This window comes from Prionailurus viverrinus, chromosome X (assembly GCF_022837055.1).
Source record: "Prionailurus viverrinus isolate Anna chromosome X, UM_Priviv_1.0, whole genome shotgun sequence".
NCBI lineage: Eukaryota > Metazoa > Chordata > Mammalia > Carnivora > Felidae > Prionailurus > Prionailurus viverrinus.
In genome coordinates this window covers 90,051,519-90,076,037 of record NC_062579.1, presented here as the reverse complement: position 1 = coordinate 90,076,037, position 24,519 = coordinate 90,051,519, and the positions used below count along the sequence as shown (strand labels likewise).

At 40.8% G+C, this 24,519-nt stretch overlaps 1 protein-coding gene across 2 annotated transcripts in view; it reads right to left on the bottom strand.

Moving 5' to 3' along the window:
* Nucleotides 1-13,682: 13,682 nt before the first annotated feature.
* The window catches only part of WDR44 (WD repeat domain 44), an 80,207-nt gene continuing 69,370 nt past the window's right edge, over nt 13,683-24,519 (bottom strand). For both annotated transcript variants that reach the window (XM_047843990.1, XM_047843991.1), the window contains exons 15-20: nt 20,749-20,940; nt 20,465-20,566; nt 20,129-20,244; nt 19,143-19,270; nt 17,759-17,893; nt 13,683-14,828 (exon numbers count right to left, since the gene is read on the bottom strand). In XM_047843990.1, the coding sequence (XP_047699946.1) occupies nt 14,734-14,828; nt 17,759-17,893; nt 19,143-19,270; nt 20,129-20,244; nt 20,465-20,566; nt 20,749-20,940 (768 nt within the window). In that variant the 3' untranslated portion in view covers nt 13,683-14,733. The remainder of the gene's footprint in view (nt 14,829-17,758; nt 17,894-19,142; nt 19,271-20,128; nt 20,245-20,464; nt 20,567-20,748; nt 20,941-24,519) is intronic.

Genomic DNA, 24,519 nt, shown 5'->3' with positions numbered 1-24,519 from the left:
TAGCTACACTCGTGAACAGAGCATACGGTACAAACTTGTCAAATCACTGTGTTGTACACCTGAAACTAATGTAATACTGTGTCAACTATACTCAAAAAAAAAAAAAAAAAAAGGCATTAACAGCACAAAGCCAGACCGGTCCTGGCAGCTGGGTGAGACAGGTGATGGGCTTTGGCCCCGATGGGATTCCTAGTTGCCATTCCCAGCTCCCGCATCTGCTTCCCTTTCTTCCTTCTTGGTATCTTCCAACATTTTCCCAGTGCCCTATTTTTCTTTTTGCTCAACTAGTTAGTCCTTCCCAGGGTGAAACACCTTAAGACCCAGACAGACGAGGCTATGGAAGTATAACAAAGGTGGGGGAGTGATATCCCTGGATGAGGCGGCTGACCTCCTAGACATGTGGGGGAGGTGAGCCGATTCTGTTACCCACCCAACTTCTCCCATCAGTCAGTTCTGTTGCCAGGAGTCCCATCTTGGGAAACGAGCTCCCAGGGGTGACTTCAACAGACTGTTCACATGGCTGTGACTTTACAGGGGACGTAAACCGTGAGTGCCTTGCATGGCACAAGTCCTCCATAGTATCTGAGGAGTAAATAAATGAAGGTGGGTAAATCCTTAGCTACAATGCCTCTGATGGATGGAATGTGGACAAGTACATGGACCATTAGAGTTGGAAGGAATCTTAATAATCTAAATACCTCATTTTAGGGGCACCTGGGTGGCTCGGTCGGTTAAGCGTCTGACTCTTGGTTTTGGCTCAGGTCACGGTCTGGCTGCTATGTGAGTTCAAGGCCCGAGTCGGGCTCTGTGCTGGCAGCACGGAGCCTGCTTGGGATTCTCTCTGCCCTCCCCTCTCTGCCCCTCCCCCACTTGTGCTCTGTATCTCTCAAAATAAATGAATAAAGCTGAAAAAAATTTAAATACCTCATTTTATTAGGCTCTCAGAGAATTACTGCATTTTTATTTGTTTCCCAAATTTTTATTCAACTTCTAGTTTAGTGAAGATATGGTGTAAAGTGGTTTCAGGAGACTCAGATACAACACCCAGTGCTCACCATAAGTGCCCTCCTCTATCACCCATCTAGCCCATCCCCCTGCCTACCTGTCTCCATCAACCCTCAGTTTGTTCTCTATCCTTAAGAGTCTCATGGTTTGGGGCCCCTGGGTGGCTCAGTCGGTTGAGTGTCCGACTTTGGCTCAGGTCATGATCTCGCCGTTGTGAGTTTGAGCCCCGCATCAGGCTCCCTGCCATCAGGGCAGAGTCCACTTCAGATCCTCTGTCCCCCTTGCTCTCTGCCCCTCCCCCACTCACGCTCTCTCTCAAAAACAGATAAACGTTAAAAAGAGAGAGAGAGAGAGAGAGAGAGAGAGAGAGAGTCTCATGGTTTGCTTCCCTTGCTCTCAGAGAATTATCTAACTGTCCTGAAGTTACAAAGCTACCAGAACCAGGACTATAAACTGGGGCTCCCAATTTCTGTGCAGAAGATCGTTGTCATCTATGATACTGCTTATCCTTAAGAGTTCATGTTTTATGTGTTCATTTAAAAAATCTACCATCTTAAGTCAATAATTAGAAATTCTGACAAAGATATTTACCTCCGTATCTCCCATTGTTACCCATAGTGATAAAATACAGGTAAATCCTGGATGTTGGATAGATTGCTTAACCTGTGTTCGTATGATGGAACATTTATACACCAGAAAAAATGGAAACTGCCTATATGTAGCATGAATATTATTCAAATTACGGTGTATAACTGTATAAGCTCTTAAAGATATATATGCATCAAGTTAAATACACCAAAATGTTAGTACTGGTTATCTCTGAATTACGGGATTATGGGGGATTATTTATACTCTTTGGAATAGGTCAGGTTTTCTGTGTTGAGCAAGTATTACAGTAAAATAAATAAAATTTTAAGTTAAAAGGGATTTCTTATAAATTTGTGTCAGCTTACAGATCTGGTATGCCAGCAGCTGAATCCTCTCTAACGTCTAAGCCTGGCTGCTAGTCCCAGCCAGCAATCAGCATATAGACCCCAACTCTGCTCCCACGGATGCTGCTGCCCTGAGGGTAATTGTTTGCATGTAAATAAACCTTTTTTTTTTTTTTTGGAATTTATTTTTAAACTTTTTTTAAAAAGTTTATTTATTTTGAGAGAGAGAGAAAGAGCGCAAGAGAGAGAGAGAGCCAGTGAGTGAGAGAGAATGAGTGGGGGAGGGGCAGAGAGAGAGGGGGACAGGATCAGAAGCAGGCTGGGGCTTGAACTCACCAACCATGAGATCATGACCTGAGCCAAAGTCAGACACTTAACTGACTGAGCCACCCAGGCGCCCCTGCATGTAAATAATCCTTAAGTCATGGCTTCTCTATAGATTTTTACCAAATCCTCCTAAGATTTAGGTTTCCCACAAAACTGAAAGTTGAGTAAATGTGTACCAGATCTTCACGCTGTTTATGCCCTTGCGTTAATCTGAAGAAGCTTTATTAACAATTCTAATAGTGGGAAAGCTTTGTATTAATGAAGGGTGTTCTGGCTGGGACTTTTGATGCCTTATTATCTTTCTATCCTTTACATTACCTAGTATAGTAGGAACTCAGAAACTATGCAGCAAAATGATTGAAGTCATAATTGTAACTCTTTCATGAGTTTCCAAGTTCCAAAGTGTATATATTATAAATGGTTCAAGGCAACCCAGGTGATTATCTGAAAATTATTTGCTTTGAAATTTTCCTGTGTTGTTTTAGCCTCAACCAGCTGCTTCAAACTGGGTTCACACAGACTTTTGAAGTTCTGATGAGCCCTTCAGAAATACATCAAAAATATGTTTCGTCAGAGAAATTAGGATTACTTTTCCCATGAGATACCAAAAGTTTCTGCAGAAATCACCAAGCTGATCCTCAAATTTATATGGAAATGCAAGTGACCCAGAACAGCTAAAAGAACTTTGAAAGGGAGAAACAAAGATGGAGGTCTCATGGTTCCCAATTTCAAAAGTTATTACACAGGTGCAGTAATTATGGCAGTTCGGTACTGGGAAGTCAAGTGACTTTCGCAAAGGATGTCAAAGCAATTCAATGGGGAAAGAATCTTTTCGGGAAATGATGCCACAAGTGGATATCCACATACTCAAGAATCAAATTGGACTCTTTCCTTCTAACATACATAAAAATTAAGTGAAAGTGGATCAGAGACCTAAATGTAACAGGTAAAAAACCGTAAGACTTTTATAAGAAAACGTAGGAATAAATCTCCAATTGAATTAGATAGTAGTTTGCTAGAATTGGAGAAAATATTTACAAATCATATATCTGATAAGGGATTTGTATCCAGAATATATAAAGTACTCTTATGAGGCAATAACAAAAAGAAAAATAATTCAATTTAAAAATGGACAGAGGGGCGCCTGGGTGGCGCAGTCGGTTAAGCGTCCGACTTCAGCCAGGTCACGATCTCGCGGTCCGGGAGTTCGAGCCCCGCGTCGGGCTCTGGGCGGATGGCTCGGAGCCTGGAGCCTGTTTCCGATTCTGTGTCTCCCTCTCTCTCTGCCCCTCCCCCGTTCATGCTCTGTCTCTCTCTGTCCCAAAAAAAAATAAACGTTGGAAAAAAAAAATTAAAAAAAAAAAATGGACAGAGCCGTCTGGGTGGCTCAGTCGGTTAAGAAATCGACTCTTGATTTTAGCTCAGGTCATGATAACTTGGTTGTGGGATTGAGCCCCGTGTCCGGCTGCACACTGAGCAGGGAGCCTGCTTGGGATTCTCTCTCCCTCTCTCTGCCCCTCCCCCGCTTGTGGTTTCTCTCTCTCAAAGTAAATAAATATACATTAAAAAAAAGTAATAAAAATGGGCAAATGATTTGAATAGACATTTTCCCAAAAATCTACAAATGCTGAGCAAGCACATGAAAAGATGCTCAACATGATTAGTCACTAGAGAAATGCAGATCAAATGACAATGGACTTCATACCCACTAGAATAGCTATAATTAAAAAAATGGACAATAACCAGTGTTAGGGATGTGGAAAAATTGGCACCCATACACACTGCTAGTAGAAATGCAAACTGATGCAGCCATTGAAGAATGGCAGTTCCTCAAAAATTAAAAAGAGTACCATATGACCTAGCAATTCTATTCCTAGGTATATACCCAAGAGAACTGAAAACAAATGTCCACACAAAAAGCTGTACACAAACGTTCAACACATTACTACTCATAGTAGCCAAAGATGGGAATGTCCATCAACTGATGCGTAAACTAAATGTAAATGGAATATTGTTTAGAAATGGAACGGAGTACTGAAATATAATATGGATGAAAATATTAAGTGAAAAGAGCCAGAGACAAAAGAACACACATTTTAGGATTCCACTTATATGATGTGTCTAGAATAAGCAAATCCATGGAGACAGAACTAGATTAGTGGGGTTGGGGCTGGGTGAATGGAACTGGGAAGTGGGGAGCGATTGGTATGGGTACAGGATTTCTTCTGGGCGTGATGAAAATATTCTAAACTTGGTGGTGATGATTACACACCCAAGACTATTGAATTGTACACTAAGTGGGTTTTGTGGTATGTGAATTATATGCCAATAAAAATGTTTACAAGTGCATGAGAAGGAATGACTTTAGATTTTAGACATTTATTTTAGTATCTGTATATGCGTAAACACCATACACACACACAATTGACACTTGAACAATGTAGGGGTTAGGGGTGCCAAACCCCCATGTGGTCAAAGATCCACTTACAACTTTTGACTCCCTAACAATTAACTACTAATAGGTTACTATTGGCTGGAAGCCTTACTAATAACATAAATAGTTAATTAACACATATTTTCTAGGGGCACCTGGGTGGCCTAGTCGGTTGAGCATCCAATTCTTGATTTCAGCTCAGGTCATGATCCCAGGGTTGTGAGATCCAGCTCCACACTGGGCTCCACGCTGGGCATGGAACCTAACCTGCTTGAGATTCTCTCTCTCTCTCTCTCTCTCTCTCTCTCTGTCCCTCCCCCCAGCTCACACATGCACACTCTCTCTAAAACAACAAACAAAAAGGCATTCATAACACATATTTTCTATGTTACACGTAGTATATACTGTATTCTCTCAATGAAGTAAGCTACAAAAAAGAAAATGTTAAGAAAGTCATAAGGAACATACATTTATCATACTATATTATATTTACCAAAACAAAACAAAACAAAACAAAACAAAAAGTTTGCTTATATGGGTGCCTGGCTGGCTTGCTTGGTAGAACATGTGACTCTTGATCTCAGGGTTGTGAGTTCGAGCCCCACTTTGTGTTTAGAGATTACTTAAAAAATTTTTTTTCTTAACGTTTATTATTGAGAGACACAGAGAGACAAAGCATGAGCATGGGAGGGTCAGAGAGAGGAGGAGACACAGAATCCGAAGCAGGCTCCAGGCTCTGAGCTGTCAGCACAGAGCCTGACATGGGACTCGAACCCACAAACTACTAGATCATGACCCGAGCCAAAGTCGGACGCTCAACTGACTGAGCCACCCAGGCACCCCTGTACAGATTACTTAAAAAAAAAAAAGAAAAAAACCTTTAAAGAAGAAAAATCTACTTATAAGTGGACATGCTCAGTTCAAAATTGTGTTCCCATGTTATTCAAGGGCCAACTGTGTGTGCATGTATATATATATACATATATATGTATATATATGTATGCATATAAACACATAAGCCCTGATATTCTATTCGACACTGTCAATTTGCTTCATATTTGAGACTGTTTTAGATGGATTTCATGTATAACTCTAAACACAGGGCCTGGGGGCACCTGGGTGGCTCAGTCAGTTAAGCATTCGACTTCAGCTCAGGTCATGATCTTATTGTCCGCGAGTTCGAGCCCCACGTCGGGCTCTGTGCTGACAGCTCAGAGCCTGGAGCCTGCTTCCGATTCTGCGTCTCCCTCTCTCTCTGCCCCTTCCCTGATCACACTCTGGCTCTTTCTCTCTCTCTGAAAAAAAAAAAAAAAACATTAAAAAAAATTTTTTTTTTACATTTATTTTTTAGAGACAGAGACAGAGCATGAGCAGGGGTGGGGCAGAGAGAGAGGGAGACACAGAATCTGAAGCAGGCTCCAGGCTCCGAGCTGTCAGCACCGAGTCTGATGCAAGGCTCGAACTCACGAACCGCAAGATCATGACCTAGGCTGAAGTTGGACACCTAACCGACTGAGCCACCCAGGCACCCCTAGATTCATTTTAAATAAAATGGCTGTTGTTAGGGCAGTGTTATGGACTGAATTATGTGGCCCCCAAATCTGTATGTTGAAGCCCTAATCCCCAATACCTTAGAATGTGACTCTATGTGGAGATAGGGCCTTTAAAGCAGTGATGAGGGGGCACTCAGGTGACTCAGTTAAGAGTCAACTCTTGATTTCAGCTCACGTCACGATCTCATGGTTGTTAAGATCGAGCCCCATGCTCTGTGCTGAGGCTGAGCGTGGAGCCTGCTTGGGATTGTCTCTCTCTCTCAAAAATAAACAAATAAATAAAGAGGTGATTACGTTGAAGTGAGGCCTTAAGGTGAGGCTTAATCCAATTTTACTCGGGTCCTTTTAAGAAGTGGAGATTAGGACATAAAGAGAGACGACAGGGACACATGTGCGCAGAGAGATGACCGTGTGAAGAGGCAGCATGAGGGCGGCCATCTGCAAACCAAGGAGAGAGGCCTCAGAAGAAAACAAACCTGCCAACATCTTGACTTTGGACTTCTAGCCTCTAAAACTGTGAGAAAACAAATCTGTGTTGTTTAACAAATGTGTGTTAGGACAGACCTAGCAAATGAATGCAGGCAGAGTCCTTTGCAACTGAATTACGGGCTGTCAGGCTGGCCTCTATGAAGATGCACAGCAAGAATCCCAACAAACAATATACTCAATTTTTAAAGTGTCCATTACAATGGCTACACTTCCATGTCTTTTCATCAAGAGAGAATGAAGGCATTCATAACTTAGAAAGGACTTTCTTTGAAAGAAAGGCTTTCCTATCTTCTAACGAATTACTAATTCTTCAAGATGACACTAAATTGTATACTGCCAAATGTTTGCTTTTTGATAACTCAGAATACTGCTTACATATATACAAGGTATAATCAATGCCTGCTTGCATGTTGAATTAGAGAAGTGGGTTTCTACTTTAACTTGACATTCTTTATAGAAATGTATTCTTTACACAAAAATTACATATATATATCCCCTCTCTCTCCATAAATGGTTTGGGATTGAGGTAAGAAAATCTGAAGATGACCCCTTTAATCATGTAAAGATAGCCTTACCGGAATTATCATTCTCGTCTGTTTCTCCTATTAGACTGCACTTGATGTTTGCCGAATGAGTGAGAAACCCCAGTGCAGTAACAGGATGGAACTGTAAAACTGCTTTAGAAAATGCTAAGCATCTGAAAGCAAGCCAGGAAGTGGTCCACAGGAAAATGCCACTGCTCACTTACTAAATAAGGATGGCTATGTACATCAACAAACCCCGATAGATTTTATTAGAGGGACAGATAATTTACTCTAATATTTCAAAGATACTGGGGGCGCCTGGGTGGCTGTTGTTGAAGCGTCCGACTTCGGCTCAGGTCATGATCTCGCCGTTCCCGAGTCCCAGCCCTGTGTTGGGCTCCGTGCTGACAGCTCGGGGCCTGCGGCCTCCTTCAGATTCTGTGTCTCCGCCCTCTCTCTTTCTCAAAAATAAATAAACTTAAAAAAAAAAAAAGATACTGGCGGTGGGGGAAAAAAGGCACTGACCTAAGTAACTTTGGAAAACAGTGTTGTGACCAGTAATTACGACACCAAAGATAAAGAACTATATGTAAAAACTGTACTTCCAGTTGGTAAAGTTGTTTCTCATGGGGCTATGGGCTAGCAATTCTCAAACTGTGCAATGTGTTATGCTGGGATTGAATAAGTAAATGGAGAGTAAATGGTGGGAACCAGGTTCCTCACGGCTGGAGAAGATTATTGGTAAGCAAGAAGAGAAAACTACAATGATGCATGTATTCATGGATAAGTCAGAGACATCAATAAGAATTCGTATTTAATCAAATATTGACGGTTACACAGAAATATTTCTAGGTAGTTGTATATACAGGTATTAGTACACATACATTTATTTCTTTGCTCTGCCAGCTGAGAAAGCCTAAGACAAATGACACCTCGTGGCACTGAGCAAACCTACCACCCAGATCTTGGTTTCTAATATCCCTCTCCAATAAAAGGAACGAGTGCTCCTTGAGAAATATACAAGATGAGCCCAGAGCATCTTGGAGTAACAGAAAGTGCTCAAAAAAAAAAAAGAAAAAAAAAAAAGGATGAGATATCAATGGGACACAGAAGCCACCTTGAAAGAATTCTTAATTGCTAAGGCTGGAAGAAATGGAACAGCAAAATAATATACAGTACTGGTTTGCAACTCAAAGCTTAAATACCCACAAGCTCACGCTAACATAAATAAAGGGTTGGGTACTAAATAAATTGAGGGAGAAGAGACCTACCTCTCATACACAGCAGTGCCCTGTAAGTGGTATAGCTACTTGCCCCTCAAGGAGGTGGGCTTTAACTCCTCCCCACGCTTAGAGTTTGGCCTGTGCTTAGTGATTCGTTTCCAAAGAGTAGATTTATAGAAAGAAAAAAAATTAAGTTGATAGTGGAGAAACCTGCCAAACACTACCTCAGCCAGCTGGTAAGTCAGGCTGATAGTATGTATCCTTAAAGTGATGTAATGAAAATAGCAATTTACCTCTGTGATCTTCCTCCCCGGAAGTCCATACACCGAGTCGAATCAGGCGAAAAACATCGGACAAACCCAAACCCACGGACATTCAACAAAATACTTGACCAGTACTTCTCAGAACTGTTGAGGTAATCAAAGGCATGAAGAATCTGAAAAACCGTAATAGCCAAGAGGAGCCTAAGAAGACCTGACAAAGACATGTAATATCATATCCTGGATGAGATCCCAGAACAGAAAAAGAACATGAGGTTAAAAACTAGTGAAATCTGAATAAAGCATAGAGTTAACAGTATTGTACCAATGTTGGTTTTTTAGCGCAAAAAATGCACCACAGTAATGTAAGACGTTGGCAATTGACAAAGTGGTGCAGGAAATACTTGAGAACTCTTTGCAAACTTTTTCTCAAAATCTAAAACTGTTCTAAAGTTAAACGTTTATTTAAATGAAGAAAGCATAATGTGCCTAAATGCACTATGATATTCTAGATTGGATCTTAGAACTGAAAAGGACACTAGTGGAAAAACTGTACAGGCTGAATAGTCTGGACTTCACAGTAATGTACTAGGATCGGTTTCTTAGCTTTGACTAACGCGCCATGGTAATTAATGGAAGACGTTAACGTTAGGGGAAGCTGAGAAAGGAGTACATGGGGATTCTCTATTTTCCTTGCAAGTTTTTTGTAAATCTAATTGTTTGTCTAGCACAGATGTTCTCGTCCTGCCACATCAAGGCCATGATGAAATTTTCACAGGAGAAATTGGAAAAGAAGGGAATATGGTTATTTTTTTTTCAGAAGCTAGGTTTATTCACTTTAATAGATTGTTCACTTCTCCAAGATGAGCAGACTATACTTTAAAGTTATTCCACAATAAAAATTTTATTTAAAATAGTGTAAAGGCACCTGGGTGGCTCAGTCAGTTAAGCGTCTGACTTCAGCTCGGGTCATGATCTCACGGTTCGTGAGTTCAAGCCCCACATTGGGTTCTGCACCGACAGAGTAGAGCCTGCTTGGGAGTCTCTTTCTCTCCCTCTCTCCCTCTGCCCCTTCCCTGTTCATGCTCTCTCTCAAAATAAATAAACGAACTTAAAAAAATATAACGCAGGGTAGCTGGAGGTATGAGCAAACTCTACCTGCTTGGACCACCCACCGCATGATGGCATTTGATTTGTTTGGGACTCTGCAATATATCTCTCCCTTCATGTCCACACTCCTACGCCTCTCGACCCCCCTTCCCACGGGCCCTGTTGTGTCAATCTGAATGTATTTCATATGCATGAATCTATAGCAGAAAAGTGGCTGTGGTTAACAAGGGGAGGCTGGGTTCCCCAGGAGCATAGATGACTCAAATCTGGACAACAAAACGGAACAAAACAAAGCAAAACAGGCAAGGCTTCAGAACTGAAGGGAACAGGACAGCAGTTGAGGAGAGGGGAGCTATTAGGCAGGAGTTAGCTCAAAGCAGAAGACAGTGAAGATGTCTTGGGAAATAACAGACAAAGATTTTAGGCTGGGAGGAAGAGGACTAGAGGCCAGGAAAAATGATGCCATGGAGGTACTCCACTGCTCTGCCTCACCTATGGCTTACTTTTAAACTCTGTTACCCATATTCTCCTCGCTGCTCGTAATATTAGGTGAACACAGATTGGCCTGACATCAACTGGCTGCCACGAGTTACTAGGAGGGGGAGAACAGACAGGGGTTAGGATGAGAAGGGGCATTTCTAGGGCCACAGGCACAAGACACTTCCAAGCCTCTTACTTGTTTCTGTGGGCATCTTCTCCACCAGATCGTGAGCTCTTCTGGCACAGGAATGCTGCCTTATTCTTCTCTAGTCCCAGCAGTGCTCTGCATACAGTAGGTGCTCAGTAAACATCTGCTTAATGAATTAGTAAGTCAGAGAGCTAGAAACCGGCGAAACTGGGCATGTTTTTCTTTTGACAAGTTATGGAAACATTAAATCCCAAACATGTCTTTAGCTTGAATCCCCATAGTAATTATTGAAAAATATTCCGATTGGGGCACCTGGGTGGCTCAGTTGGTTAAGCGTCTGACACTTGATTTCGGCTCAGGTTATGATCTCACGGGTTCATGGGTTTGAGACCCGTGTGGGGCTCGGCGCTGACAGTGCAGAGCCTGCTTGGGATTCCGTCTCCCTTTCCCTCTTGCCTGCTTGCCTGCTCGCACTCTCTCCCTCTCTCTCAAAATAAATAAATAAATAAAAACTAATAAAATTCTGATGATTTGATTCTTTTTCACAAGTGGGGATATCTGGTCTCTGATTCTCAAAATCATACAACTGAAATTGGAATTTGAGGGATAATATATTAATGTTAAACATGCATTTCAAAGAATAAAAAGTCACTGCCCAGCTGTATAACTTGAAGATCGGAGAAAGTGGTATGCTAAATTATGTTGTCATTCATACTGGAATCCCAATTAAGGTAAACAAGAGAGAAAGAAAAAAGCTCAATATGACTTTCAAAGAGCTTTTGATAAAATGTGCTTTTAAACTTGTTTGTCTAGCACAGATGTTCTCATTCTGCCACATCAAGGCCATGATGAAATTTTCACAGGAAAAATGGGAAAATAAGGGAATATGGTTGCTTTCTTCAGAAGCTAGGTTTATTCACTTTATTTATTTATTTATTTTTTTAATTTTTTTTTTCAACGTTTTTTTTAAATTTATTTTTGGGACAGAGAGAGACAGAGCATGAACGGGGGAGGGGCAGAGAGAGAGGGAGACACAGAATCGGAAACAGGCTCCAGGCTCCGAGCCCTCAGCCCAGAGCCCGACGCGGGGCTCGAACTCACGGACCGCGAGATCGTGACCTGGCTGAAGTCGGACGCTTAACCGACTGCGCCACCCAGGCGCCCCTATTCACTTTAAAAGATTGTTCACTGCTCCAAGAAGACTGTACTTAACTTTTTTCTTAGTATTAAAATGTTCTCTTTTCTGAAGAGGTGATGGTAGATGGCTTTAAAAAATGTCAAGTTGGCAAAACAAAGAATGTCGGTACCTTATGTCAATCTCTCAAATGCTATGCATCCGTGAACTCTCAATGTTTAGAAAGCGTTTCTATATGCTGTTTTTGGGCCAAGGAGGGTCCAGAGGGCACCCAGGGATTTGGGAAAGACAGTGAGAAATATACATTTGTTGACTACATCTACTGGCTAGACACCAAGCTTGACACATACATGATTTTTCAGCAAATCTTACAATTTCAGTTAAGTGTTCTCATAGTACAGATAAGTAGAAATTAATACAGGATAAATAACTTACTCAAGGAATGTACTAATAGAGGAAACCAAATCTAAGTTTATCTGAGTCTAGAATCTGTGCTCTTTCCCATCTGACTTTGGCTCAGGTCATGATCTGGCAGTTCATGAGTTTGAGCCGCATGTCGCATTCAGTGCTGACAGCTTAGAGCCTGGAGCCTGCTTCGGATTCTGTGTCTCCCTCTCTCTCTCTGCCCTTTCCCCGCTTGTGCCCTGTCTGTCTCTCTCTCTCAAAAATAAACCTTAAAAAAAATTTTTTTTTAAAAGAATCTGTGCTCTTTCTTATACCACACCACTTATTACAGTGAGTTTCTAATCCTCATTTTAGGGAAAAATATCATTCAGTTTTTCTTTGTATACATCTTTTCCTTTAAACAAAAAATTTTTTAATGTTTATTTATCTATCTATTTATTTATCTATCTATTTGAGAGAGAGCGCGCGCGTGAGCACGCACGAGCTGGGGTGGGGCAGAGAGAGGGAGACAGAATTCAAAGCAGCCTCCACGTTCTGAGCTGTCAGCCCAGAGCCCAACACGGGGCTCGAACTCACGAACTGCGAGATGGTGACCTGAACTTAAGTCAGATGCTCAACAGACTGAGCCACCCAGGCGCCCTAAACAAAAAAATTTTTTAATTTTTATTTATTTTTCAGACAGAGACAGAGAGAGCAAGTGGGGAGGGGCAGAGAGAGAGGAAGACAAAGGATTTGTGCTGCCAAACCAAAGCCCGATGCAGGGCTCGAACTCAAAAACAGTGAGATTATGACCTTAGCCAAAACCAAGAGTCGGATGCTTAGCCACCTGAGCCTCCCAGGCACCCCTCTTTGTATACGTCTTGATTCTGTTTTCAAATTCACTTTGTGATTTGTAAACCTGCAGTGTATTTATGTAGTGATAGCAAACATTCTAAAAACTAAACTATGTCAGTGTTACTCTCTCAAACTTGCATCCCAAGTAGTTTTTGCCTTTTTGCTTCAGAAACCACATAAAACCTACCGGGAAGTATTCATACGGCAACATCCCAATTATCTGCAGTTTTAACGATTAGCACCACAGTGGACTACAAGTCCTCAGGCAGATTTCAGTGAAAGCCAAGCTGCCTTGAAGAATTGAACACATCAAGCTCTTTGAAACACTAGACCGTCCTACTGCCACCTCGATCTGGAGACTAAAGACACTGACTGGTTAGCAAGCCAGTGGGATAACAGCTCCATGTTTCAGGCAGAGTACAGAAGAGTGAGCAGAGAGGGCCGGGAGGGAGGAGAGAATAACTCCGGAAAGAGGAGGAAAGCAGCACGGGGGGCGGGGGGAGTGGAAACCAAGGCAAACTAGAATATCCAGAACACTCCAAGACCATGCTCATTGATAAGGATAGGATCATGGCTCCCTGGCTTCTCACGCAGATACCGAAAACAAATGCAATAAAGAACACATAGACGTTCAGATGAACTCTTATTCAGAAATAGAAAAAAACTATTATGTTTCTTAAAGGTATGTAGCCAATGCATTATAACAGGGTCTAAAATCTGACCTTCTGCTTGCTAAAAATCAAAGCATAAAACAAGACCTTGTTTTTCTTACATTGCTCAGTTTACCAAAGTCATCAGAAAATAAAGTCACATATTTAACAAGTGTTTGGCGACCAACTTTTAATATACATATTTAATTTTCAGAAACATATGCTAACCATCAACAACATGATCAGGGTTCCATTGCCCCAGATGTTATTTCATTGGTACATTATATCAATATTTACAAAGGCTTTCAAATTCAACAACACAAAACAGAACAGCTTAATTTTTAAAACTACAATGCTTTAAAAAAATGTAAACAGTTCATTTTTACATTATTGTAAAAAAGAAGACTCACTCCTTAATGCGGCTTAATTTTTTTAAGTGAGCAAAGCCTGGTGCTCATGGATAAAGAATGAAAAGAATCCTTTACATAGAAACATTGTGCTCCAGTGTGGCAAAAAAAAAAAAAAAAAAAAAAAAAAAAAGAACAAAGGAAAAAAAAGAACAAAGAAAAAGAAAGAAAAAGGCAAAAAGAAAAAAAAAGAGAAAGAAAAATTATGTATATATACATACAAAGAAAAGAACCCTAAGTCCACAATTTAGACCACAAAAAAAAATCTTGTCTCCAAATTGAGAAATTTATAAAAACCATTTACACATGGTTGTTGACCTACTGAAAACCTGTATAACATTTTCAAAACAGTAACTCAGTCAATACCACTTCTCTGAAAAATGAAATTCTGTGCAAAAGAAATTGTTTAAGCTAGAAACAAGACTCCCCCCCTCCCTGTAAGGGGCCAAAAGGGCCACTGAAATAATTTAACTCTGTTAGATTTAGTGCATGTAACCAAAAGGCACACACATGTGATTAATATATTAATATATTTTCATGCAGAAACCTGTGCATGTTCACAATTATATAACAAAAACACAAATATAACAAAACATAAAGCCTAATGTTTGGCAATGTTATTCTAGCCACATTTCTTTCTAATCTATCAGTCCAAGGTTTAGAGCTCATTAACACTGCCTCTCAAAAAATATATTATATTTGAACAACTTCCAATAAAAATTAAAAAAAAAAATGTTAGCCTGAAACAGTATATTTTTTTTCAGTTCTGATACATATAGAAACTTACTGATATGTTTATTTTAAATGTCATTTCAAATTAAGATACATTTTTCCTTTTGTTAATAAACACTTTGATAGCTCCAGTGAAGTCAGCAGAAAGAAGAACTTCTGTATTATCTGTCTTCAGAATACCTTAAAAGCATACAAAAAAGTTTTTAGTTGATTTTAAAGGAATGCAGAGCCTGCCATTATAAGTGTCACACGCTCATGACCCCACACCTTTTCCCCACGTTTTGTCTTTTTTTTTTTTTCTTCAAGATTTTAAGTAATCTCTTCACCCAACATGGGGCTCGAACTCACAACCCCAAGGATCAAGAGTCACACGCTCTATTGACTAGGCCAGCCAGGAGCCCCATGGTCTTTCTTTTCTAGCTCGCTCCTGTAGTCCTTTCACTCTCCTGTACCTCTCCTCCTCTGTGAGGCTCACTTCCCCTTACCATATCTTAGCTGGGCTTTCCCTGGCTGGGGGATTACAGTCGCTAGGGGCTGGATGCCTGGATTTACTGCCAGGCAGCAGAGGCTTCGAAACTGCTCCATGCTTCACTTCAGGGCAAGAGGCTAGTGTGTGATTCAGCCCCAGAAATGGAACGCTGGCAGCATGGGATCAGCTGGGCAAGTGTGTTGCTAACAGGGGTCTCTAATGAGGTTGACAGTGAGGTTCACTGTCGGGCAGACATACTGAAATCGCCCTGAAATGAAGTACGTACGATCGCTCTGGGAATGCTGACAGAGACTTTTTGCCTCTATGGTTTGTACTGGAGAGCTAGGTAGCTATGCTGAATGGCAAAACGCTTACCTCTTATTTGCCGTAAAAAGCATTTAACAAACAAAATTCTCGACCCTACTATGCATAGGCAAAAACCGCAGATTTATGAAGTACTGATTAATAAGGAAGAAAATAATCTAAACTTTAATTGGAAAGTTGTGCACAGAACGAGTTAAGACCAAATGGCTTCATTTAGATTTGCTAAAAACACATCCTAAGCCTGTGAACATTCCTTACCACCCTTTGGCGTATCTCAAAGTTGTCCCATGCGGCAGTAGCAGCAGCAAAGGACTTGAGATATGAGACATGAGAAAGGCTAGAGAAAAAATAATTCGTCATGTACAGATAAATGCTTTATAAGATATGACAATAATGAAGATGACTGGTCTACGCACCAGGCATTTTGCTAGACACTTTATATATTATACATTCTTTTTAGTTTTTATTACAACCTTATAAACTAGGTATTGTCACTATTTTCTACATGAGGAAAAATGAAGTGTAAATTGCCAACTATGTCAGAAATAGAGAGGGCAATCAGATATATTTTATGATTTTATACCACGAGTTTCAGAGTTTATTCTTAGATTTTACCTCAATAGGTACAGAACGGCAAACAAAATCTGAGTATGACACATTAAAAGTTGTGCCTTTTTAGAAAGGACCCAGTGAGTTAACTGAACCTTGTTAATATGGTGCAGTTTTTTTTTGTTTGTTTTTTTTTTTAAAGTTGGCTTCATGCTCCCACAGAGCCCAATGCACGGCTTGAACTCATGAACCTGAGGTGAAGACCTGAGCTGAGATCAAGAGTAGGACACTTAAACCAACTGGGCCACCCGGGTGCCCCAATATGGTGCAGTTTTGAAAAGTTTTTTTAAAAACTTTTTCGGGGTGCCTGGGTAGTTGCTCAGTCAGTTAAGTGTCGGGACTCTTGATGTGGGCTCAGGTCATGATCTCACGGTTCAGGAGTTTGAGCCCCGTATCAGGCTCTGTGCTGACAGTGCAGAGCCTGCTTGGGATTCTCTCTCTCTGCTCCTATCCTGCCCTCTCTCAACAAATAAACATTAAAAAAAAAAAAAAAAGCCAGAAATTTCAGTGAAATGTATACAGGCGTTGTATAGAGTTTCTATAAAAAGGTATTACTGGGAGAGAAAAAAAAAGAAGGAGAAAAAACCCCAAATGCCTTAAAAAGAGAATGCCAGATCTGATTCAGAGAAAAAAAAAAGACAAAAGAAAAAGAAAAAAAATATTTTCAAACAGGCGGTTTAGTAAAGGTAATCCTGACTTGGTGTCTTTTTAAATCTTGTGACTGAAGGGAGTACTAGGCTGAAGTTGATCCCTGCTCTTACAGACAGAAGAAATACTGTATTCTGTGCAGTGCACCGTGCAGTGACACCACAAGGGAAACGACCTGAGATTGAATGAAGTACAAATACTTGAGAACGCTGAAGTATTCAAATACTTTAAGAAGCCCCGTTTGTGCACTGTATCTTCTGTTGTGTCTGCAAAAGTCTCTAAAAGGCCTAGTTGTAGGCCGTAGAACAACAAAGGGATTTAATAAACTATTCTGGAACTCGTCTTAATAATACAGATTTGTTAACAACTAGTCCAAATTTAAACGGTCTCACCATACACTTAAGGACTAGCAGGACCATTTTTATATAATTGGCACCGAATACTACTTGTTGGTGGTTTCTTTTCACTTCCTAATCTGACCACTTTATATAACTGGAATTACTCCTCATTTCTCTAGGCGTATGCTGCAAATCGCAGGAAAGCAAAGGCTTGTAAATAGCTACGTATCTGAGAAGTTACAAAGCTATAAATTTGTGGCAAGTAGAAAAAGCACTGCTTTCATTTTGGTTTAATTCATTTGTTCAACACGTGCTTATTAGGACCACGCAGAAGCAGGCAAGCGCTGTGCTAGGCCCCGGCAGTCCAACAATACACAGGACATAACAAGTCTCTGTTCTCAGAGAGGACAGTCTACTAGAACTGATAATAAAGATAATTTTGTATTTGTATGCCTGGTTAGCATTTCTCCAAGGGAAACAACTGCCCGTAAAAAAATTACGAACTTTCAAAATTTTCATTTTTAATTCCCAGATAAATTTAAATGAAGTAAAACTTGCAAGCAATAGGTTACTGAAATAGTCACAAAGGGATACAACCATCACGTTGTAAATAAGGAGTATTCTTTGTACTCATGAAAACCTCATAATACCCGATGTAGGTCAATGAGACTACTGAGTGCTGGCTAGAGAAAATGTAGGACAAACAAAATAGGAGTACCTACCAGAGGGCATGGTATCCAAAACTTCGGCGTCTTCACCTTTTTCGTTCCCTTCTGACTTTTCAGATTGCACATCCAAAGACAACATCAAACTTGGGTTTGGAGCAAAGATGGCCGACGTAACAACTGCATTATGTGCTGGGGAAAAAAATTTACTTCAGATTAACTCATAAATTTGATTCTAAACATCAAGACAAAAAGTGTCATATGCAAAAAATATAATAGTGTATGTTTATGTTAATATCCTTTAAAATAAAATATCCCAAAAGTAGGAGTACCTGGGTGGCTCAGTCGGCTAAGCAGCTGACTCTTGATTTCGGATCAGGTCATGATCCCACAGTTCAAGGGATCAAGCCCTGCGTCAGACTCTGCACAGACAGTGTGGAGCCTACTTGGGATTCATTCTCTCTCTCTTCCCCCCCCCCCCCCGCCTCTCCCTGCTTGTGCGTGCGTGCTCTCTCTCTCTCTCAAAATAAACACTGAAAAAACAAAACAAAAGGATATTCTAAAAAAAAAAAATACCTCATACAAGTGTACCTCAGAGATATTGCAGGTTTTGTTCCAGACGATTGTAATAAAGCAAATATCACAATAAAGCAAGTCAAATGACTTTTTTTGGCTTCCCAGTGCATATAAAAAAATATGTCTACATGTACTTAGTCTATTAACATACAACAGAATTAGGTTTACAAAAACACTGTACATACCTTAATTAAAAAATACTTAATGCTAAAAAGTAGTAACCATTATTTAAAAAAAAAATTTTTTTTTTTCAACGTTTATTTATTTTTGGGACAGAGAGAGACAGAGCATGAACGGGGGAGGGGCAGAGAGAAAGGGAGACACAGAATCGGAAACAGGCTCCAGGCTCTGAGCCATCAGCCCAGAGCCCGACGCGGGGCTCGAACTCACGGACCACGAGATCGTGACCTGGCTGAAGTCGGACGCTTAACCGACTGCGCCACCCAGGCGCCCCTAGTAACCATTATCTGAGCTTTCAGTGAGTCATAATCACTGATCAGTTCACCATAGCAAATATAACAAAAGTTTGAAATATTACAAGAATGACCGCAATGTGACAGAGAGACACAAAGTGAGCAAATGCTGTTGAAAAAAACCTCCCAATTTGTAAAAAACGCAGTATTGGCGAAGCACAAAAAAATGAGGTATGCCTGTACAAATTCTGAGATTCCATGACCTCCCAAATTTTAGACAAGTATAGGTTCTTCCTTGGTATGGAGAAATCAAACAAAGCCGAATACAAAGCAAAAGTGGTTATAACTGCCAAACTGTCTCTGAAACAAGGCCTACACAAATTTACTCATAGTACACCTCCACTTTAACTTTATTCGCTTAAGAAGTCACACAAAAGTAGGCATTTACTTACCTTTAATACCTTCCCAAAAGTCATTACGGTCTCTCCTGACTGAAGTAAACTTGCTGAGGTCATGGTAAGTACTCCAGATATAAACATACTTATCTTCTGAGCCACTGACAAGGTAACTAAAATCATGGCTAGATTTGGGAAAGAAAGAAAAAAAACCTCAGTTTGGATTTTTTTTTTTTTTAAGTTTCCCTCTATGAGTGCTTCTTCCTTGAAAACACCTAAGCAAACACCCGAGAGAGCGTGCTGAAATATAGACTCCTAGTCTCACTCCAGAGGATCCGAACGTGCAGGTTTGACACGGAGGTCAGAGGCGTGAGGATTTTCGTTAAAGCTCTAGGTAACTGTGCTGCTAGCTAACCCACACTGGGAGAAACGCCCACGTGAGACAGGAAAGAGAGGAGAATGCTTTACCAGTTACATTTCCCGGTAATTACTGGGTAATTCAAGAAGAAAGGAGAACCGTGAAGAAAAGGGCTGAAAGAAAGAGGGCTGTAAGGAAGAAGAGGCAGTTCTTCCAGGAGAGTCTCTAGACCCCAAATTAAGAGTTCAAATAATACTGTCATGCAAAGGCGTAAATACAGGATACCGTACTTTAGGGTGTTAAAAATGCTTTATTAGCTTCAGTACCTAAAAGGATAAAGACCATGGGTGGGTGGCAGATAAACTTCCTCTTAGAAAGCTTACATAATAAAGTACAGATGCACAAATTCCAGAGCTGGGAGTCTTCTAATCCTAGCGCTGCCACTAACCAGTGACTTTAGACCAGTTACTTAATTTTCTGAGTCTGGGTTTCTCTGACAGCAGAATAGGGGCAATTCTAACTGTATCTACTAAACAGGTGGATAAGGTAAGTACTGAATGATAATAACAAGAGACAGCAGTTGTAAAAGTGCGAAGAAACTAAACATAAGGCACAGATCAAAGAAAATATGGGAGCAGGGGAGAAATAGTCTATCTCTTTTGGGAATTTTTCATTGCCGATTTACCTGAAACTTGCTTTGATCTGGCTGCTACTGTTGACATAACCCTTATACTTCATGGACAGTGACAAATCTCTAAGATCATATAGTCTGATTCTGGAGTCATTTGAGGTTACCAGTATCTAAAAATAAATTAAAGAAAAAGTTAAAAATATCATCTTTTAATCTACGTTAAGGTATAACCAAAAACGGTATTACGTACACATATAGAGCGAGAATATACCTCACAACTACAAAATGCTGTATTTCACATGAGAGAAAATATATTCTTAAGCCAAGGTAGTAAGAGTTTTCAGGAGTCTATATATAGTGTGAAGAGAGATGGTTTTGAATACTTATTACCTTATTTTCTCCGGGTAAAGGTTCAATGCCAGTAATTTTTCTTCCAACTTTGTTGCGTCCTCTGGTAGATCGGACATGTATTTGTGTGTGGTATTTCAAATGCTAAAAAGAAATCACAAATTTAAAACATGAGAATAAGAAGGAACCTCAAAGATCATCTGATCCAACTTGTAGACAGACACGGTATTATTTGCCCCAATTTATAAAGCCCAGAGAGGATACACCAAGTTTATATAAAACCACTAAGTATTCCATTATGTAATTTATACAAGATAATCATTTACCTCGGTATCATAGAAAATACATCTGCCATCATATGTCCCAATTACTGCGTATTTGCCATTCTGACAGAAATTCGCAGCTGTGATCAATTTTGTTTGACCGTCTACTTCATTCCACAAAGCCACTTTTTTGTCAGGTATGTTCCAAAGGCGGAGCTTTCCATCCAATGACCCACTCAGAAAATACCTGTCATCCTAAAAATGTGGCAAAAGAAAAAGCTTTCGTTTTACCAGATCAAGAAAAATTCATTAGTGAATCAAAACATAAAGCCTATTAGGAAATAATGTTGAAAATATGTAGATCCTGAGGCGCCTGGGTGACTCAGTCGGTTGAGTGTCTGACTTCGTCTCAGGTCATGATCTCATGGCTCCTAAGTTCAAGCCTCGCATTGGGCTCTCCATTGCCTGCACAGAGCCTGCTTTGGACCTTCTGTCCCCCCTCTCTCTGCCCCTCCCCTGCTTGTGCTGTCTCTCTCTCTCTCAAAAATAAATAAACATTAAAAAAAATTATTAAAAAAAATGTAGATCCCATTGAAAAAATATTATTCTTCAAGCATTATTATTATTATTTTTTTAAGATTTTAAAGATTTTTTTTTCAACTTTTTTTTTTTTTTTTTTTTTTTAATTTATTTTTGGGACAGAGAGAGACAAAGCATGAACGGGGGAGGGGCAGAGAGAGAGGGAGACACAGAATCGGAAACAGGCTCCAGGCTCTGAGCCATCAGCCCAGAGCCCGACGCGGGGCTCAAACTCACGGACCGTGAGATCGTGACCTGGCTGAAGTCGGACGCTTAACCGACTGCGCCACCCAGGCGCCCCAAGATTTTAAAGATTTTTAAGTAATCTCACTCAACGTAGAGCCTGAATTCAAACCCTGAGGAGATCAAGAGGGCTCGGTTGGTTGAGGGGCACCCAGGTGGCTCATTTGGTTGAGCGTCTGACTCTTGATTTCGGCTCAGGTCATGATCTCACAGTTTGTGGGTTCGGGCCCTGCAATGGGTTCTGCGCTGATGGTGTGGAGCCTGCTTGGGATTCTCTCCCTCTCTGTCTCTCTGCCTCTCCCCTGCTCAGGCAGGCTCTCTCTCTCTCAAAATAAATAAACTTAAAAAAAAAAAAAAAGAGGGCTCAGTTGGTTGAGCATCCACCTCTTGATATCAGCTCAGGTCACAATCCTAGGATTGTGGGATTGGGCTCAGCATGGAACCTGCTTCTCTCTCTCTCTCTCTCCCCCCTGCTTTTTCTCTAAAATTAAAAAAAAAAAAAAAAAAAAAAAAGTCATACAGTCCACCGACTGAGACAGCCAGGCTCCCTCAAGCAAACATTATTTTATTCACTAGGAATAACAATTAGAGGGGCGCCTGGGTGGCTGAGTCGGTTAAGCGTCCAACTTCAGCTTGGGTCATGATCTCGCGGTTCGTGAGTTGGAGCCCCACATCGGGCTCTGTGCTGCCAGCTCAGAGCCTGGAGCCTGCTTCGGATTCTGTGTCTCCCTCTCTCTCTGCCCTTCCCCTGCTCACACCCTGTCTCACTCTCTCTGTCAAAATGAATAGACATTAAAAAATTGCAAAAAAAAAACAATTAGAAACTTCAGTATTCGCTTTGGAAATAGGACTTTCTAATTGCTGTATCATATCCTCAAACTGCTTTTCCCAAGGTATGGATGTTAATGGATAATGTGTTTAGAGTGTGTATTGTGTAGGAGAATGGTTCAAGTAAGTTTGAGACATTCTGGGTTCCAGAAAGTTAAAGAGGATTCTCAGTTAACATGCGTTCTCAGTCTCCAAAGGAGGGATAAAGTATGTAGTGTTCTCCAATTTATTTAACCAGGGACTTGCCTGGTGGGGGGTGGTGGTTGGGAGGGAGTCAGGTAGGAACTTCAAGGAGCAGGCCTGGGTAAAAACTATCCTGTAATGATACGTTTGTTCACATCCTCCTCCTCCCTCTGGGATACATGTAAATACTTGGATAGAAGAGTAATGCCGGTTAGCCCACAGAACCAGTTATTTATGTGGGAACTTTGATAGGGTGTCAGTAGGAAATCACTTCAGTATTCAAATTCTCAGTCTCAAAGCAGGGGTTCTCAACAGGGGGCACTTTGGCTCCACAGGGGACAACAAGCAATGTCTGGAGACATTTCTGACTGTCACAACTTGGGGGTGGGGGGCTACTGGCATCTACTGGGTAGAGGTTAAACATTCTGCGATGCACAGGACTTTCTTCCCTCTACAACAAAGAATTATCCAGCTCAAAATGTCAACAGTGCCGAGGGTGAGAAACCCTGTTCTAAACTAAACCAGGCCTACCGCTAAACTAAACTGGTCTAATTTTTGGTAACATAAGAATTAAGAGTAAAATAATTGGGATGCCAAAACAAGAAACATTCCCTTCTCTGCTCAAGGCTATTACTCTTACCCACCCCAGGGCCTGTCAAGAACAATCTACGCAGATTGGACACCTTTATGGCTATGGTAGAGTAGGCTCTGCTCAATGTCTACCAGTAGAAGAGCAGAACAAGTAAAAATACTTCATCTTGGTCTTATAATTCAGAATTTTATTTACATACATGCATATATGTGTGTGTGTGTGTGTGTGTGTGTGTGTCCATGTGTGTGTGTACATGTGTGTGCATGTGTTATCTTCATTTTACTATTTCTTTTGTAATTCTGCTACCCTCCTTCCAGGTAACATTACATAAGAGAGTCACATTTCCTAAGAAAATGTCAACACCACACCATCCTTCCCTAGCCCCTCTTAAAAATCCTTCAGATCTGTAGATTTTTAGAATTAGGGCTTTTTAGTTTCCAAAAATAGAAACCAAATAAAAGAATAGAAAAACTACTGGCTAGAGAGGAACCTTAATAAAAAGTACTACATAGATAACCATCACCACCCAATACCTCTCTCTTTCCATCCTGACACATTATAGTTAAAATAGAGGCGAGGGAAGGATTTAGCTCACAGTTGTGGACAGGAATAAAGCCATTCTTTTGTTGCACCCTTGGATGACAGGATGGGGGTGTTATTCTGAAAGAAGCCTCAAAAAGCTTGATGGTCAAAATGGATAAGGTATCAACACAGATGAAATATTTTTAATTTGCCAAAGGTCCTAACCAAAGTCTTCTAAGGGTTCAAAATTATTACTGTCTCCATATCATAAACCTGCCCAGGGAGGGAAATTATACTGAGGAAGAAAAAAAGTCCTCTCCTAATCTGGGAAAAAAGGGGAAGAAATGTGAATATAACCGAAACGTTGCATTAAAATGACAACGGGTGTTAAACATACAGAGATGAGGACGCGAATAGAAATGTTGATTCACACATCCACGTAGGGGAGGGCAAGTCAGGTCAGCTTAAGGCCTCCATTTAGTTCCATCTAGCTAGTGGACTGACACCACACAGGACTCCTCTTGTGCCTCTAGTTGCAAAGAGCAAAACGTAATTAAAGCCTTACTCATTTGGTGGCTCTATCCTACAAAAACATAAGATAGGTCAGCAATTCCATGATGAATTTTCCTCCTTTGGTTGAAATCGTACGAAATACTTCCTTTTCAGAGGAAGGATAGGGATTTTCTACACTGAAAATGAATAAGGATGGATCTCAAGATTAATAGTATTTCCAGGGGCGCTTGGGTCGCTCAGTCGGTTGAGCGTCCGACTTCAGCTCAGGTCACGGTCTCATGGTTCGTGAGTCCAAGCCCCACACGGGGCTCTGTGCTGATGGCTCAGAGCCTGGAGCCTGCTTCAGTGTCTGTGTCTCCCTCTCTCTCTGCCCC